The 19,570-nt window shown below is 47.2% G+C and overlaps 1 protein-coding gene across 2 annotated transcripts in view; it reads left to right on the plus strand.

Moving 5' to 3' along the window:
- The window catches only part of TMEM53 (transmembrane protein 53), a 19,360-nt gene extending 2,128 nt beyond the window's left edge, over positions 1–17,232 (plus strand). Inside the window, exons 2-3 of one of the 2 annotated variants that reach the window (XM_008586979.1) lie at positions 11,329–11,450; positions 15,469–17,232. In XM_008586979.1, the coding sequence (XP_008585201.1) occupies positions 11,329–11,450; positions 15,469–16,122 (776 nt within the window). In that variant the 3' untranslated portion in view covers positions 16,123–17,232. The remainder of the gene's footprint in view (positions 1–11,328; positions 11,451–15,468) is intronic. The other variant, XM_008586980.1, reaches the window with a different exon arrangement.
- The last annotated feature ends 2,338 nt before the right edge of the window (positions 17,233–19,570 follow it).

Consider the following 19,570-nt stretch of genomic DNA (forward strand, 5'->3'; position numbering starts at 1 on the left):
CCGTAGCATCTTGTTTCTTGGTTGGCGAGTAGGAGAGAGGGCAGCCTCTAGGCTCCCACAGGACAGATGGCTCCAGACCAGTTTTTTTCCCCTAGAGCTGGATCTGTTGGTTTAGGGTTCTTGGGCTTGTAGATGTAAAAATACTTTTGAAAACAGATGGCTCCAGACCAGTTTTTTTTTTCCCTAGAGCTGGATCTGTTGGTTTAGGGTTCTTGGGCTTGTAGATGTAAAAATACTTTTGAAAAGTTTGGCATCAGCAGGAGATCAAGTCAGTTAACATTATTGCCCTCGGAGAGCCTTCAGCTGCAGAGGGCTGGAGCTGCCTTCTGCAGAAGTTCTCTCTCAGCTCAGGTGGGCAGCCTGGGTGTTTTGGTTCCCATTTCAGTTCTGCCTCTTGCTAGCTCTGTGGCTTTGGTGAATTATTGAACCTCCCTGAGCCTCAGATTCTTCTACTGTAACATGGGAGTAATAATAGTCCCTACCTCATGGGATCATGAGGGTTACAAGGAAGTGACTGGATGTGTGTGCCTGGCATGGAGCAGGTGCTCTGTCAGTGAGTTTCCTCCCCTGTGTCCCCCTTACTGCTTCAGGAGGCTGGGTCTTAAAATTGGAAGAAATCTCAGAGGGCCATTTTGTCCTGTACCCCTCTACTAGCATGAGGGCATTCCATTGCTAGCGGACACTTCCCTGACAGGGTGCTTCTACCCAAACATCCTGGCCTATTGGAGGCAACTGGGATTGTTAGAAAGCACTTCCCTTTCTTGAGCTATAGTAGGCCTTCCTGTCATCTGCTCTCAGTTCAGCATTTGTGTGTCCTGGCTTTGGGTTAGTTGCTGACACCGCAGAAGTGACTCACACATGGGATCCATTCAGGCAGCTGTGGTTTTGGGGAGGGGGTGAGGGTTCATAAGCAGGTAGTTTCAAAATGATGTGGTAACTGCAAGGCTGGTGGGTTGTGGTGAGTACACACAGAGCAAGTAATCTCTCTTCATCTCTTCAAGAGGACAGCTTTGTGCCTTCCTCAAATCTCTCTTCTCCAAAGGAAATACCTCAAGGGCCTTCAGTTGTTCCCTTTCCTTCTGATTCCTTCTCCTGACCTCCTTACTTCACCATGCCCACGTCACAGAGATGAATCCCTCAAGTTTTAGAATCCCTCAGAAGGAGGTCATATCACCATGATCCCCTGAATCTATTTGCTTCCCATCTGTAGGGAGCTCCCCTCTAAACTGACATGGCTTCACAAAGTAATGGTCTTTGGAGACCCTGGAGATTGTCTCTCTTTTGCAATTACTGTTTAATTGTGGAAAAGTGTGTAGGACAGTTATATTTGGTTTCTGGAATAGCTTTGCCCCCATATTTGAAAATCAAAACCACAGAACCCAGCACTGCTGTGAGTTGACAGAGAGGTGAGCAGCTGATGTTGGCACATGAGTTAGCTGGAAGGCAGTTGCACATCTGGGGTCATTCAGAGCCCTGGGCTTTGTGGGTTAGGCTGGGCATCCCATGATCCTCTCGTTGGAATCCTGCCAGCCAGTATCTGTGGCCAGCCATGCCAAGGGTAGTCTGCCCAGGCCTTTTCTGAAGTCAGTCCTTTGACCTGGAATCTGCCCTCCCCCTCTTTTTCTCGGCCAGTGATCTCATCGCTTTCCTAATACCCAGCTCCCATTTCATTTATTTGTGGAAAGTTCTCCTCCTGGGCTTCCACAGCACTGTATTACCATGTTGTCATAGCGCTTTTGATGGTTTTACTCACTGGTGCTGGGGCCTGGCAAGGATGAGGTGCCAAGTGATCTGAATGGAGTCACTTGGCAGCACTGTGGGCCCAAGCTAGAGCTACTCTGCCATCCTGGGCCCAGTTGTGCTGCCCCTCATGCCATCCAGAGAATGGTCAGCCAAGTCCCTCCCTGGTCCCCTCTGTGGCTTGCTGGTAGGCCAGCAGCCTTCTTAAAGGCACTGTGTTGCTCTCGTGTTCAGTAAACATTTAAAAAAATAATTCATAGGGGCCGGCCTGTGGCTCACTCGGGAGAGTGTGGTGCTGATAAAAAAATAATTCATTTATAGAATTAATGAGGCTGGGGCTGGGACAAGGGTCTTGGTCTTAGAGTAAATAGAAGGCCTTAAGGGGATCACAGAGAGGGGAATTGAGGGGTTTTAGTTCCCCAGGCTTTATTGTGAGCCTGCTCTTTTGCTAACCACTGGTTGGGGTCAAAGATAGGTAGACCTCATCTTAACCCCCAGGAAGCTTTCACTGCACCTGGTAACCAGTGTGGAAGGGTTGGACCACCATGGTGGGCCCTGTGGTTGGGGAGACTTCCTGGAGGACAGCAGCCCAAGCTGGACGAAGTTTCAGGAGGGCTGGCAGGTCACCACTAGTAAGCAGCAGACAGTGTAGAAGCAAGGGCTTTGAGGGAGGACTTTGAGTGGCTGGAGAGAACATGGGCCTAGCAGGAGGCTGTGCTGTGCTTTAGGGAGTGGGGAATGATACAGAAACCTCAAGAGCTGTCATACCAGCTAGGCCTCAAAGACCTAGGTGAAGAGTCAGTTGGGACTTGATCCTCTTCTTGTCTGTGGGGACCCCCAAAATCCTTTTTTTTAAACAGAGGACTTTTATTTATTTTTTGAGTCATCTGTTTTCTCTCGCCCATTCATAAAAACCGTCTCTAAGTGTCTACTCTATTCCAGGGGCTGTACTAGACACTGGATTTGAGATCTGGACCTGATGGACCCTTTGCAGGTCTCTGTTTCTCTGAGTGTCTGTTGTACCTACGCTGTTGACCATGCCCTACCCACATGCCAGGACTGCTGAGAGCTCCTTTCATTATGTCATTAATCCTCACAACCACTTCGTCAGTAGGGAGTACTCTTAATCCTGTTTTACGGGTGAAGAATAGAGCTTGTGCATGCAAAAGTTTCAGTTGCCATTAGGAGGGGCTACCCAAATACAGTGCCCTTTCTAGGAAACAGTTAGGGACATGCACAAAGAAAGGGGTGTCCATTAAAGTATTTTTATAACAGCAAAAAATTGGAAACAACATCATGTCCAGTAATGGGAGATTGGTCACCATAAATTATGAAACATTCTACAGCTGCTCTGCATCCACTAAAAATAATGGTGTAGAAATATATAAACTGACAGGGAAAGATGTTCACAATATATTGCTAAACGGAAGAAAGCAGATTACAAACAGTATGATTCCAATTTTATTAGATATTCATTTTCTACTTTTTCTACAGTGAGCATGCATTACTTGTGAAGTAATAATCATCTTGATTTATTGAACTCTTTCTTTGTGCCAGTTACTATGCTAAGCCCTCTACTGTCATTATCTTAGTTAGTCCTTTGTATTATTGTCCCCATTTCACAGATAAGGATATTGGAGCTTAGAGAACTTGTACAAGATCTGTTTCATAGTTATTAAGTGGCAGAGCCAGAGAGTTGAACCCAGATACTATTTTGTACAGTATGTACTCTTAGATACTATGCTACTTTACTATGCTATTTCATAAAAGTAAATTTAAAATAAAGTAACTTGGTTTAAATATAGAAACTGTGAAACTCTAGAAAGTATTTCTGGGGAGTAGAGAAAATTGAGGATCCTTTTATTCTTTGCATTTTAAAAATAAAACATAGTTTCTTTGTATTTTGATTCTGGCTTGCAAATAAAAAAGCACATATTGTACCACAACCCCTTATGCCTTGTCAGCCTTTTCCCTCGTCTTCCCCATCTACCCTTGGGATATACGCAACCTAATTTACCCTTTAGTTTTATGACTTGAACTGTTGTACAATATATGCATTTGTAATTCTTGTGTTATCGGTGTCAGTGTTTGTTGAGAAATTCTAGAGGATGGGGGCCTGTGAGGTGGAATTGTTTTGTGGGGTGCTCAGAAGTGCCAGGGCTTCTGAATTGGGAAAGCTGCTTCTGAATTGCCAAGGGGCTTCTGGGCATCATGACCTCTTTGGCGTCTCATCTGCTTTTGCCTCTGCTGGAACACTGTCTGCTGCTGTTGCTGCTTTTGAAATGGGAGCATTTTTAACTCTCATTGCAAAAGTGATACATATTTATTTTAGAAAATGGGGGGAAAATCATAAAAAAAGAATTACTTCTAATCCCAGAAATAATTGCTATTTTATTTCAATTTATGTACTTATTTATTTATTTTAGAATGGTTCTTTTTTTTTTTCCTTTTTTTTTGTCTTTTTTACCGACTGGTACGGGATCGCAACCCTCGGTGTTGCGCCCGCACTGCGCTCAGCCAGTGAGCGGGAACTGGTCTCCACATGGGATCTGAACCCTCGGCGGGAGCGCCACCGTGCTCCCAAGCGGCGCACTCTCCAGTGCGCCACCGGGCCAGCCCATTGGTTCTTTTTTCATTATTTAATTTTATTTTTAATTGACAAATAATAATTGTCTATATTTATGGGGTACAATGTGAGAAATACAGAACGCTTCATGAATTTGGGTGTCATCCTTGTGCAGAGACCATGCTAATCTTTTCTGTATTGTTTCAATTTTAGTGTATGTGCTACAGAAGCAAGCATGCTATTAATATTTGATGTATGTTTTTCTATGCATAAAAATAGGTATGTGTGTTGGGCCGGCCTGTGGCTCACTCGGGAGAGTGCGGTGCTGATAACACCAAGGCCATGGGTTCGGATCCCTATATAGGGATGGCCAGTTAGCTCACTTGGGAGAGCATGGTGCTGACAACACCAAGTCAAGGGTTAAGATCCCCTTACCGGTCATCTTTAAAAAAAAAAAAAAAAAAAAAAATAGGTATGTGTGTATGTATATTTGAGGATTGTATCTGTTGCGATGCTGCTTTGCAACTTGCTTTTTCACTTAATGTGTTACTATTTTTCTAAAATAATGGCATTATTGAGATACAGTTCACATACTATAAAATTTAGCCTTTTAAAATATACAATTCAGTGGTTTCTTAGTATATCTACAGAACTGTGAAACCATCACCACCAGCTAATTCTAGAACAGTTTCATCACCTGAAAAAGAAACTGCAACCCCATTAGTAGTCACTTCTCATTTCCTTCTCCTCTAGCCCTTGGCAACCACTAATCTACTTTCTGTCTCTATGGATTTGCCTATTCTGGATATTATATTTAAATGGAACCATGCAATGTGTGGCCTTTTGTGTCTGGCTTCTTTCACTTAGCATGTTTTCAAGGTTCATCCATATTATAGTATGTGTCAATACTTCTTTCCTTTTTATGATTGAATAATATTTTATTGTATGGATGTACCACATTGTGTTTATCTGTTCACAGATGATAGTATTGTTTCTACCTTTTGGCTATTATGAATAACGCTGTTATGAATATTCATGTACAAGTTTTTGTGTGGACATCGGTTTTGAGTTCTTCTGGGTATATACCTAGAAGTGGAATTGCTGGGTCATATGGTAACTCCATGTTTAATTTTTTTGAGGAACTGCCGAACTGTTTTCCAAAGTGGCTACACCATTTTACATTCCCTCCAGCAGTATATGAGGGTTCTGATTCTCCACATCGTCACCGACACTTGTTATTATCTGACATTTTGATTATAGCCATCCTAGTGGGTATAAAGTGATACCCCATTGTGGTTTTAAATTTTTTGTTGTTGTTGTTTGTTATAATCCCTTTATAAAGATGACCGGTAAGGGGATCTTAACCCTTGACTTGGTGTTGTCAGCACCACGCTCTCCCAAGTGAGCTAACCGGCCATCCCTATATAGGGATCCGAACCCATAGCTTTGGTGTTATCAACACCACACTCTCCCAAGTGAGCCACGGGATGGCCCTGTGGCTTTTAATTTTAATTTCCCTAATGACTATGATGTTGAACATCTTTTCATGTGCTTATGGCTGTTTGTGTATCTTCTTTGGAGAAATGTCTATTTAAATCCTTTGCCCATTTAAAAATTGGGTTATTTTTAGGGCCAGCGTATGGCTCACTTGGGAGAGCGTGGTGCTGACAACACCAAGTCAAGGGTTAAGATCCCCTTACCAGTCATCTTTAAAAAAAAAAAATTGAGTTATTTTTCATTTATTATTGAATTATAAGTTTTTAATATTTCCTGGGTATAAGCCCCTTATCAGATATATGATTTGCAAATATTTTCTCCATTCTTTGGGTTTTTTTTTTCACTTTTTTTGACTATATCTTTTTTTTTTTTTAAAAAAAAGATGACCGGTAAGGGGATCTCAACCCTTGGCTTGGTGTTGTCAGCACCACGCTCAGCCAGTGAGTGAACCAGCCATCCCTATATGGGATCCGAACCCATGGCCTTGGTGTTATCAGCACCACACTCTCCCGAGTGAGCCACGGGCCGGCCCTTGACTATATCTTTTGAAGTATGAATTTTTTAAGTTTGATGTAGCTCTAATTTATCTATTTTCTTTGTTTGTTTTTTGTACTTTTAGTGTCACATCTAAGAAACCATTGCCTAATCCAAGGTCACGATGATTTACTCTTATATTTTCTTCTAAGAGTTTATAGTTTGAGCTCTTACATTTATGCCTATGATATGCTTAATATATTATGGAATATTTCCATCTGATTCAAGAGTTTTCTTACTTAGAAGTGGAATTACTAAGTCAAAGGTAGTATTTTTTGAGACTTTTGATACATGTTCCAAAATTGTTGTAACTCTGTCTTCTCCCTGTCATTTCTCTCCCCCTTCTTGCCTGTCTCCCCACTGCTCTGGTTCAGACCTTCACCATCTCTTGTCTTGTATATTACAGTAGCTTCCTACCTGTTCCTAATGAACACTGTCAATGTGGTGTGATAAGCATAGTAGCATGGTGATGGTGGGTGCTGTGACAGTACGGAGGAGGGGCACCTCACCCAGTCTGATTTGGGGGTCTGGGTGGTGAGAAGAGGTTGGGAGCTATCAAGGAGGGTATCCTGGAAGTGAACAGTGGGCTGACTTTGTAGGTGTACTGGGCATTATTAGCACAGCATAAACATGGAACATCAACATCCTGGGCTGGGCGATAAACAGCATGTGCAAGGTCCTGGGGGTGGGACCTTTAGTGTTCTCATCTGTAAAATGGGGATAATAATAGCAGCTAACTACTAGAATGGTTGCAGGACCAAATAAGGCTGCATATGTTGAGGTTCTGGCTGGCGTGGCCAGTCCCTGAGAAGGAGCAGGTAGATGAGGTCAGTGTGGCTCTTTTGATGTACAGGAGGTAGGCATGTGTACAGGTTTGGAGCTGAGGTGGTGGAGATTTGGTCATGACCAGGGGCTTGAGTTTTGTTACCCAGGGGGACAACTAGGGTGCTGGATACAAGCTGGTCTTTTGAGTCAGACCTCCTGGGTGTGGATTTCAGCTTCACTACTTATTAGTTGTGTAACCTTTGAGCAAGTTACTTACTATCTCTGTGCCTCAGCTTTTCATCTGTAAAATAAGAATAACAGTTTTTTACTCATAGGGTTGTTGTGAAGATTAAATGAGTTAATATTTAAAGTTCTTAGAATAGTGCCTGACATATAATGCTGTATGTGTTAGCTCTTTTTGCTGAGAGGTTTGGTTTAGGTACAGGGTGTATTTTTGGTGCTGATGATAATGCTGAAAGACAGTCCCGAATGGCATCAACCCAAATGTTGAAATCATAATAGATAAAAATCCCTGAAGTCTAAAATCCTAAAAATCACAATCCCAAAAGATCAAAATCCTGAAAATATAATTCTGGAAAAAATAATTTAAAAAATTCTTTAAAAGACATTTATTTACATCTTTCAAAGAGGATTTATTTGAGAAACATATAAAAACATGACAGAATACTTCATAGGCCACTTTACACAATAAGATAAGCAATAATAACATACATATTTTTGCAAACATAAACACTCTGATGTACTGATAATCATATAATAGTTATGAGCAGACTGTATTCATAAAGAAATAGGTCAAAAAATGAAATGTATAAATGCATATCACTATGGTTGGGAATTGTGTGCACCCAACTTTATAATGGCAATCATCTGAAGTACCATGACAGACAAGCTAAGTCTTTTGATAAAATTGCTCAAAACCCACAATGGATGGGCTGGCCGGTTAGCTCAGTTGGTTAGAGCGCAGCCTTGTAACACCAGGGTCAACGGTTCAGATCCTTATACCAGCTAGCCACCAAAAAACCAAAAAACCACAATGGGTAACCACCGCATATGCAGTCGCCCAAGGAGCCTAGATCTCAAGAAATTTTATCTTTCACAAATGCAGATGTATAAAAAGGACATCTTTTCATTTATTGCGAAAGTTTCAATGTTTTTACAAACATGCACCTAAAATTAAGTCCACAAGTCCACCATTTGTCAACTTGGCACCTGTACATATTTCCGTAAACCATACTTAATGTCCAAATAAAGGCAAAAGCAAGGTAACAGTTCTGCCTAACATGATGAACTAATATGATGCAACTATCCTGCATACAAGTGAAAACATACTAATCCCTTCCCCAGAATTCGGCTTTCAGGATTTCAACATTCAGGATTTTAACCTTTTGGGATTGTGATTTTTGGGATTTTGATCTTTCAGGATTTCAACATTTGTGATTATGGTGTTTGGGATTGAGTCTTCTGGGATTGTGGCCCAAATCTGTGTATTAATTGCCTGCACAGGGGGAATAGAGTGGGAGACTGAGCCAGGATCCAAAGTCTTTAGTGCCTCAAGGGCAGCGGTCAGAGGCCAGGAGATGTCAGCAGCAGGAGGGGAAGAGAGTGACAGGGCCAGTGGAATGAGCAGGAAAGGAGCAAGCTTTTCTACAAGAGGGTGGGGGACTCAGGATCTGGATGTGGCAATAAATAATAATAGCCATAGCAATTACTTTTATTACTATGGAAAGGGCGATGGGGAACAAGCACAATGCCAGCTCTTTCTCCTTGGATCCATCCTTCACTTTGCAACCATGTGTTTGTTCGTTCAGCACAAATCTACTGAGTGCCTGAATGGGCCGGCTGCAGTGCTGGCCACTGGGGATGTGGCAGTAAACACGATAGACCCGTTTTCCTACCTTCAGGAAGCCTGCCGGTTAAGGAGACAGACATTAAACAAATAATTCTGTAAGTCATTAATCAATACAGATTGGATCACTCCCTTGTTTCAGAATCTTCATTGTCTCTCCACTGTTATGGAATAAAATCCCAGCTCCTAAGCATGGCATAGAGGCCCTGGAGGATCAGGCCCCAGTCCTGCTCTTGGCAGCTCTTCTGGCCACTGTGCGTTTCTCACCAAGGGCTCTAGCCGCCCAAGACTGCTTGCTGTGCCCCAGACTGACTATGACATCTCCACAGTCCCTGTCCCTGCTCATGCCCTCTGTTCACCTGGCATGCTCCTATGGTCCTTCAAGGCCCCTGCAGCAAACGTGTCTTCCTTTGGGAGACTTTTCCCAGTCACCATCACTCTCAACCATGTTCCCAGAGCACCCTGGATTTGTCCAGAATTATAGCACTTCATGTATAGAATCACGAGGGGCAGCATGGTTCCAGCGGGGAGAAGGTCATGACAAAGGCTCTGAGTTAGGAATGGCCATGGGGGGCTGGCTCGTGGCTCACTTGGGAGAGTGTGGTGCTGATAACACCAAGGCCATGGGTTCGGATCCCTATATAGGGATGGCCAGTTAGCTTACTTGGGAGAGCGTGGTGCTCACAACACCAAGTCAAGGATTGAGATCCCCTTACCGGTCATCTTTTTAAAAAAAAAAAGAATGGCCATGGAGAGTAGGGTGCTGGGGGAGAATGTGTAAGGGGAGTGGGAGATGCCTGTGGGCAGGAAGAGCACCTTGTGGCTTAGAGGTGCAGCTTCTCGTGCCTGACTGTCTGTCTTCAGAGGCTGAAGCCGGTGTCAACAGAGGCTGGGCGGGCTGCAGGTGTCAGCAGGGGACTGAGGCACTGGCAGCTTCTGCTCCAGGCTGAGTTGCAAGCCGGCCCAGGAACCCCGTGTGTGTGTGGACAGTTAATCTCTGAAGGCCAGAGTCACCACTACTAGAGAGCAGGAACATTGAACTTTTCAATCACATTAATTTCCACAGGAAATTGTTGTCTTCCTTTTGTCCAAAGGTTAGTGATTTATATTTACCATCCTCTTAAATAGCCTTGAAATTTACTGTTGCCAGGTCACCACCGGTATCCATAAATTTCAGGGTGGCAGCTGAGCATAGCCAAGTGGCTTGGTCCTTGGAAGGGTACATGCTGGCCATTTGGAGGGTGGGGGTGGGCAGATAACTAGCTACAGGCAGTCCTTGCACAGAAGTCCCCCTGAGGGGGTGGGCATTCACTTAGCAGGAGAAATGAAATGAGGTCTGTCTGCCAAGGTTGCAGGGAGGCCTCTTCAAAGGCAGCTGTGGTGGAGGCAGCTGGCTTGTGCCTCTCAGCATATTACCAAAGGAGACATGCTTCTAGAAGGTGCACAAATAGCTTCAGGTAGGGAGCAGGGGCCAGATTCCCAGCTCTACACTTCCTAACTGTGTGACTTGGACTTCACTCTGCCTCAGTTTCCTCATCTGTAGTAAGAGTACCTGCCTTCATGGTGCTGTTATGAAGGTTAAACCTCAGTAAATACAGGCTATTCTTATTCTCCAGCAGGATAGGGCAGGTGGTTTGGTACAGGCCAGCAGTCTGCCTCCCGTCCCTGCTTACACTGTCCTATCCATTTCTCCTTTAAAGACCCTCTTCCATCTACTCATGGAATTCGAGCAGAGGCTGGCAAACTTTCTCTGTAAAGGGACAGTAAATATTTAGTCTTTGTGAGCCATATGGTCTCTGTTGTAATTACCTAATTGTGCTGTTTTAGTGTGAAAGTAGCCAGAGACAATAAGCAAACAGATGAGTGTGGCTGTGTTCCAGTAAAACTTTATTTGTGGACATTCAAATTTAAATTTCATGTAATTTTTTTGTGTCACAAAGTATTATTCTTTTGATTTTTCAAAATCATCAAAAAATTTAGTGCGCAGGCCATACAAAAACAGGCAATGGGCCCGATTTGGCCCATGGGCCATAGTTTGCTGACGCCTAGACAGGAGGTGAAATTGTGTGGAGAAGGTATTTGCTCTTCTCACCTGGGCTGTCTTTGAGTCACTAAAGAAAGGTGCCTTCGTGGCTTTTTCCAGTGACTCTGTGGTACCTCCTGAGAGGGCTGCAGAAAGGCATTTGGAGGACAGGGGAAGGAGCCCCATGGGATCCTGGGGCACAGGGCCTGGCAGGATGCCTGGGCCTGGCACTTGTTGGTTCCCTGCCTGCAGCCGAGTGGTGTTGGTGCTCAATTGGCCAGTCACCCCTACTTCCCACCCCAACTCTGGTGTTGACAGCCCATATCTGTGTTTCAGAGAACAGCCCCCGCCAAGGTAGGAAGGAGGCGGGGACTCGACAGCCTGTGGTGATTCTCTTGGGCTGGGGCGGCTGCAAGGACAAGAACCTTGCCAAGTACAGCGCCATCTACCATGAAAGGGTGAGTACCGCAGGCACGTGGATACCCAGTGTGCTGGGCTCCTGCCACCTGTGGCTGCCCTCAGCTGTGGGCTGCAGCAAAGGCTGACCACCTATGTGGCAGGCCTAGGAGTGGCATCAAGAATAGCCTGTGAGGAAGACAATGGGGTGGGGACTTGGCAGGATTCTCCTCCCTTTGCTGCCAGATCTGTGGCCTGGTCTGGCTCCTACAGTCCCCTGACCTGCTTCCCCTTCCTTCCTTCATGAATCCCACAGTGGGCAGTCCAGCCTGGCTGTGCTCCCCAGTTGTGGAGTCAGCCCAAGCCTCAAGTTTGTGTCGGCTGGATGATGCCTCTCTGGCAGCAGGAGTGTGGGCTGGGTGTGCTGGGCACAGTCGGTACTCCCAGGACCAACTTTTCTGACCAGATGAGTTTCTGTCTTAGGACTGACCCTGGTACCTTTCTCATTCCCAGAATAGCAGGGCCTCCTGGAAAAGAGATTCAGGCATCTTCTCAGGCCACACCAAGAGCTGGATGTAGAGGTTGTGGTAATTGGAGAGAGCCTTAGGAGGGCCTGGTTATATTCTGGAAGCCCCTTTCACATCTTCAGCCTCTGGGCCTGCCCTGCCCTCCTCAGCCCAGATCTCCCCCAAGCTAACTTCTGCAGGGGTACCAGAAGAGATAGCCCAGCTGGCAGCTGGAAGCCCTGGACTGAGGAGTGGGAGTTACCTGGGAGAAGGGCCAGCTGATGCCCCTTCCCTGGGCTTCCTCCACTGACCCATGTGTGCACCCTGCCCAAGGTGTGTGGTGGCCCTGGAATGGGAGAGGGTTTGGGGGAAACATGTAGTTCTGAGGTTGAAGCCGCCCCCCAACCAACAAGGCTGTGCCTCTGGTGTTGTCTTTGACAGATTGCCTTACTCCGCAAGTAGTTCATCTACTTCTGAATTTCACTCACTGGGTTAGGCTTGTTTGTCTGGCTCCTTCATTAGACCAAGATCCTCGAGAGCAAGCAGAAGAAGAGGAATAGTTGAGTGTGGCTACAACAGAATGAAAGAAAGGGCAAGCATTAAGATGTGGGGCTGGGGTGGTGTCCTTAGGGGATTAAAGCAGGGGTGCAATGTTAGATTTGCGATTCAGAAGGATTGCAGGGGCTGGGAATTGAAGCCAGAAATTTGGAGGGGGTTGCAGCAAATCAGGATGGAGCGTGGCTAGGACCTTGGGGCTGGAGGTGCAGGTGGAGGGAAGGTGATGGATCGGGGAGCTTGTCAGGAGGTGGAGTGGTGGTTGAATGAGAGAGTGGGTGTGGGCAGAGGGATGGGCAGGGGCCGGGGTAATGCCAGGCTTCTGGCTGGGTACTTCCTGGGTAAAGGGGTGTATTTTTTGAGACAGAAACACTAGAAGAGAATCTGTAGGCTCTGGGGTATATGCAGTCCCCCAGGGCGTGTGAAGAGGAACAGAAGAGGGCCTAGGGCAGAGCCCTGAGGAACCCAAACTTAGAGGAGTGGAAGATGAAGAGGGTTCTGCGAGGAAGGGAGGAGAGGTCAAAGGTGGACAAGAGAACCCAGGAAGGTGGGACAGAATCCACAGGAAGAGTCTCTGGGAAACGGGCCATTGTACAGGGAGGGGGTACAGATGCTATTTGGGCAGAGGGTGCGAGGGAGAAGGTGGATGGAGTGAGATCCCAGGGAGGGTGGAGGGTTGAGGGTGCAGGGCTGGTGGAGAGGGAGTCTTGTGAAGGAATGGGGGGGCACCTTTACCCCCAGTAGGGAGGACAAGATGGGTATAGAAAAAAGAAAATTCCAATCCCAATCTCCAATATTTTATTATTTAAGAGAAAATAAAACACTATATTCTATCACCTAGAGGTGACCTCTGTTTACACCTTAGTGTTTATCCTTCCAGCTTTTCGTGTGTCTCTCTTCTTTACCTAAATGAGATCTATTGAATATACTGTTTTGTGGATTCTATCACCTAGAGGTGACCTCTGTTTACACCTTAGTGTTTATCCTTCCAGCTTTTCGTGAGTCTCTCTTCTTTACCTAAATGAGATCTATTGAATATACTGTTTTGTGGCCTGCTCTTTTCAGATTATGGTCTCCACCTTCTCATGTTAATAAATTTTCATCTCATCTAGTTTCCAGTCCATATTCAGATTCCATAATTGTCCCCAGAGTGTCCTTTAAAGCTGATTTGCCTAAACCAGGATCCAATCCAAGATCACACACTGTGTCTAGTTATTTTGTTCCTTAAGTCTCTTTTAAATCTAGAACAGTCTCTTTTTTCATGAGATTAATTTATTGAAGAGAATATTTGTAGGAGTATGTAACCCCAAATGCTGCCAGGAGAAAAGTATGATAGGGTCTGAAAGGATTTGACCATTTGGGAAAATGTAGGTGGCCTTAAGTGACCACCTCTCCAGAGTCTTGGGAGGGATGCGTAGGCACTCCAGGGCTAGAAGGTTGGGAGTGACGGCAGGGTACCTCAGCTGACCATCCCTCTTCGGCTATGGGTCATTCAAGTTCCATCCCCTTGTCATTTTCTCTTTGTTATTACTGCCATCATTAATTACTGCTACTATTGGGACAAGTTTATTTTTTGCCAGGTGCTGTTTTGGTCACTTGAGATATATTTTTTATAAATTTAATTTTCACCATAACCTTATGAGATGGGTGTTACCCAATTTATAGATGGGGACACAGACTCAGAAAGAAGTGAATTGCTCTTTATCTGTACCGTTAAGAAGTGGTGGTGCCACTTATTGACCTCAGAGCCGGCCTAACACAGATTCCCCTGACAAAGGGCCCTTTGTCTCTGGAACAGGTTAATGAGTTGGGATTAGGACCCAGGCAGGGTAGCTTTGGCTGCCTTTTCTAACTGCCCAGAAGGAAACCTGTTTGGAAGTTTTGGGGCACACTTGGCCCGGGCAGTGCGGGAGTTCAAGCCCAGACTTTAGAATTTGAGGAACAACAGTATGTTTGGAATTTCAGGACAAGTGTGAGGAGTAGTCCCAGGCCTGTGAAACAGACAGATTTGGGTGTCAGGCCCCTGAGTTCAGAGAGTGTGTATACTGTGCTTTCAGGGCCTTGGGAGGGAAGGTGACAGAAAGTGACAGATGGACATGATGTGGGCCTGGCTCAGAAGTGGCCTCTGGTGGTCAAAGCTGGGGCCTGCAAGCTGTATCTCTGATGTTGATCTCATGGGGGACCTACTTGTGTCTGGGAAGTAGGGACAGTGCAAGCAGAGTTGCTGCCACAGGGTATAGCCAAGCAGTGAGGCCTTAAATATGCAAGGTAGGGAGGTGGGGGGACAGACAGGGAGGGAACCACAGTGACGAGACTTCCTTCTGGGCAGGGAAGATGTCTCTAAAACATGGTCTGGGCTCCAGGCCTCAAATACCATCCCAGGCTGAGGGCTTGGCCAGCATGAAGTGATTAGTCAAAAAATAGGCCTTAGGGCCAGCCCGTGGCTCACGTGGGAGAGTGTGGTGCTGATAAGGCTGTGGGTTTGGATCCCTATATAGAGAGGCCGGTTGGCTCACTTTGACAGGGAGGGAACCACAGTGACGAGACTTCCTTCTGGGCAGGGAAGATGTCTCTAAAACATGGTCTGGGCTCCAGGCCTCAAATACCATCCCAGGCTGAGGGCTTGGCCAGCATGAAGTGATTAGTCAAAAAATAGGCCTTAGGGCCAGCCCGTGGCTCACGTGGGAGAGTGTGGTGCTGATAAGGCTGTGGGTTTGGATCCCTATATAGAGAGGCCGGTTAGCTCACTTTGGAGAGTGTGGTGCCGACGACACCAAGTCAAGGGTTAAGATCCCCTTACCGGTCATCTTTAAAAAAAAAAAAAAAAAAAGTCCTCAAGTGTACCTTCTGCTCCTGGAGGGCACCCGTGTCTGTGAGTACTGAGCTGGCCTGGGCCTAGAGCATTGCTGGACTCTATGGGCCCTGTGAGTTGGGGTTGCTGAGCTCCTCTGAACGTAGCTTGTACCCAGTACCCCCACCTCATCCCTGAGGACTGACCAGGCCTCTCTCACCTCCCCAGGGCTGCATTGTGATCCGATACACGGCTCCATGGCACATGGTCTTCTTCGCCGAGTCCCTGGGCATCCCTTCACTTCGTGTTTTGGCCCAGAAGCTGCTTGAGCTACTCTTTCATCATGAGATTGAGAAGGAGCCCCTGCTCTTCCATGTCTTCAGCAACGCTGGCATCATGCTGTACCGCTACATGCTGGAGCTCTTGCAAACCCATCAGCGCTTCTGCCACCTGCGTGTGGTAGGCACCATCTTTGACAGTGGTCCTGGTGATAGCAACCTGGTAGGGGCTCTGCGGGCTCTGTCAGCTGTCCTGGAGCATCGGCCTGCCATGCTGCGCCTGTTGCTCCTGGCAGCGTTCGCCCTGGTGGCAGTCCTGTTCCACGTCCTGCTTGCTCCACTCACTGCCCTCTTCCACACCCACTTCTATGAAAGTCTACAGGACGCAGACTCTCGCTGGCCTGAGCTCTACCTCTACTCGAGGGCTGATAAGGTGGTCCTGGCCAGCGATGTGGAACGCATGGTGGAGGCACGCCTGGCACACCAGGTCCCAGTGCACTCTGTGGACTTTGTGTCATCTGCACATGTCAGTCACCTCCGCGACTACCCGACTTACTACACAAGCCTCTGTGTCAACTTTGTGCACAGCTGTGTCCACTGCTGAGGTCCTTGCTCCACCTCACCTCCAGAAATAAATGCCTGGCACTTCTACACAACCACATCTGTGGGGCCCTCTTCTGGGTCAACTCCCTATGGCCCTTTGGAACTTTTGTGGTCCCCTAAGTAGAAAATCCCATGGGCCTCTGTCCTAGGGGACTGCTGGTGATCTGCTTACCCCAGGATCCTAGAGGGCGGGAGTGCCTGGACTTATCTCTTTGGGAGCCTTGCAGTTGGTTGTGTTTGAACAAGTGCAACAATTAGGCTGCTGATTCCTGTGGCATTTAGGCTGCTGATTCCTGTGGCATTTAGGCTGTGAAGGGTTAATAAAGGGGGGGAGCTGGGGATGAGCCCCAGAGTTGATTTTTTAAAAAAAATTGTGGTAAGAACCTTAACATGAGTACTCTCTTAACAAAATTTTAAGTGTACAATACACTTATAGTTAACACCTTTTGTTAACTATAGGCACAATGTTGTACAGCAGATATCTAGAACATAATCATCTTGCATCTTGCATAAACTAGAACCTAATCATCTTTCATAACTGAAACTTTATACCTGTCGCCAGAGTTGAGTTTTGATTCCTTGAATGGAAGGTGAGATTTGTGAGGAGGTGCCAGACGGTAGGCTTAGGCTGGGGTAGGAGCTGTGATATCTGCTCTAGAAGGGCAAAGCTCCACAGCGTGATCCCCTTGGGTCCCACTTGGGAGTTCACACAGAGAGGCTTTTCTGACCTCATTGCCCGGGAGTCTGAGGTAGAAGCCGGATGAGCTGAGGATGCAGGGGTTAGGGGCCTGCCCAACTCCACCACTTTGCTGGGAGGAATCCGGATCCAGGAAAGTTACAAGCTGTGTATGCAACGGACACATGGAGTGTGAGGCAGGAAGGCAGCAGCGCTATAACAGGAGCTGGGAGCCCTAAAGACCGAAACTGGGGTAAGGAGTTTTTTGGCTGAAACAACAAACTCCTTCAATTCCTTGAAGGGAGACCCACTCAGATACTCTTTAGGGAGGAGAGGTGGCTTCAGACTTGTAGTTAGGACCATCAATCACTGTACAAGCCACTGCTGCACAATGTTGGCACATAGTAGGTATTCAATAAATATTTGTTGATTGAGCTTACTGTGGTGATCAAAGGGCTTGGGGGACAGGGATGGGCTTTGAAAGTTTGACAGGCAGTGAAGGAGATGGCTGGAAAAGCTCTGGGTGGGAGCTGGCCCCTGATATTCTCAGGGATGATGGACCCTCTGTCTCCAGAGCAGAGTTCTGTCTGCACTCCATCAGCCCTCTGGGAGTCCCCACTACCGTTGCAGCAGTTCTTGTGCTGTGGCTGCATTCTTAGCCAAGGCCAACAGGTGGCAGTGCTGCCTCTGCCATGAGACAGCTCAAGCACCCACAGCAGGGCGGGCTTCACACCGTTGCAGCAGTTCTTGTGCTGTGGCTGCATTCTTAGCCAAGGCCAACAGGTGGCAGTGCCGCCTCTGCCATGAGACAGCTCAAGCACCCACAGCAGGGCGGGCTTCAGTGAAATGCCCTTACTCTGGGTTAATGTCCTCTATTAGAGAGCATAGGGCCCTCAGGGTGGGGGTAACCAGCTATCAAGGAGCTACTGAGTCCCAGTCAGGGAGAGGGGAGAATAGATACATAAGAGGGGTCAGCCTGATGGGAGCTGGACATTTAAGAGCCGCTTCTTCCTCAACTCCACTGCCCTCACCTCCTTGGCACTCTTCCAAACCCTCTTTCCTAAACCCTCAGGTGTCCCTGGGGCTGCTCCACCTCACCTCAACAGAGGCCATATGCATTCCCCATGATCTCAGGCACCAGGATCCCTGGGTTCAGGATATTTGGTGCAATCAAGCTGGGTACGGGGCTGCGAAGGGCCTTCACTGGGCTCCAACCACAGGTGACTTGTCCTCTGTGCCTCATTTGGGTGCCAGGGAAGGCAGGAACTGCCAACTGGACCCAGTTCTGTAGTAGTCCCCGCAGGCCATCCCAGAGGAAATGGGTGTCTTGGGTTAGGGATGCAGGAAATGGAAGGTGGGCCTGGCATGTGAGGCAGTGTAAAGGAAAGGAGTCTGGAGTCATGGAGATACTCTGGGGCCTTGAATTTTAGCATAATCTACTTTTCTCAAAACAGCTTTCTGTTATGGGCAAGGACTGTCTGCAGCTTTGAGCACCTGCCTGAGGGGCACGCAGGATGCAGGTCTACCTCTGCAGTGGGGAGCTGAGGGGATAACCAACAAAGTGCTGTCTCTCCAGTGCTAGCGGCCCAGCCCTGACTTACGGGTCCATCTTGGATAATAAGGGTTTCTACTGTTTCCATTTGAGGATCTAGGTCGTAACTATACCAGGCCATTGGTCACGAGGATGGAGAATAGAACAAATGCCGGGAGACTGAGATGGTGACCCCACTGTGGTCCCTGGCATGTTCCAGGGGACTAGAAAGGGATAGACCTGGAGCTTTATGTTTTCACCCAAGCTTGTAGCTTCTTCTGCCCTAGGTTGGGGGATAGAGCTTACATCCCCTCTGTACCCCCAAGCTCTGACCTCTTCTGTGATTAATGAGCTGACAATTTTGCATCAATAAGGAATTAACCTAGAGCCCCTATCCATCAATAGTCAGGAGCCCAGATCCCCACCCCCACCCCCACCCCAGAGAGAATGCTCCAGGGCCTCTGAGCATACCAACCCTGTTGGCTGTACACACCTATAGCTAAGTCCTTCCCCCGTACTGCTGCCAGGAATTAACCCCTTACCTGCCTCAGCCTACTTCCCTTCACCCCACCCCTTGTATCAGCATTCCCTCCCCACACACATACACAGACAGCAGCTGTTTATATTGGTTTAATCCATGTCAAATGTAGTTTACAAACGGAAAGGACAAGTACCTTTGTATAGAATATACAGACACAGCATCACACCATGGGGCCCACGAAAGGGGCGGGGGAGACACTTCTTCCCTGGGAACAGCAGCTCTGATCCCAGGAATGGTTCTCAGCAGAAGGCTGAGTAGCCAGGAGCACCCTCCTCCAGCCTGTCACTGCCTCTGCTTCAGCTCGGTTCCCATTTCCTGTCCCCCCTCCCCCGACTCTTTATAAAGAGCCCCATGAGCTAAGACTAAGGAGAGGACCATGTCCCTCGGGGCATGTGCCCCATGTCTGGGAGAAGAAATATACACCACTGAACACCGAGCACATGGGAGAGGGAAGGGACGCCATGGGAGAGGAAAGAGGCAGGCACCCCCAGAGGCGGACGGGCCGAGCCCCCAGCCAGCCCTGAAGGAGGCATTGCTTCCAGGGGTTCTTAAAAAAAAGAAAATCATACAACCAAAGGGGGAGTGGATGGGGCGGAGGGCAAGGAGTTGTTCCATTTATACACAACATTGTAAACATACATGGTCTATATTACATGTGCTTCAGTCTGGTGTTTGCATGTCTGTCTGTCTGTCTGTCTGTC

The sequence above is a fragment of the Galeopterus variegatus genome, unplaced genomic scaffold (assembly GCF_000696425.1).
Source record: "Galeopterus variegatus unplaced genomic scaffold, G_variegatus-3.0.2 Scaffold4196, whole genome shotgun sequence".
NCBI classification, from domain to species: domain Eukaryota; kingdom Metazoa; phylum Chordata; class Mammalia; order Dermoptera; family Cynocephalidae; genus Galeopterus; species Galeopterus variegatus.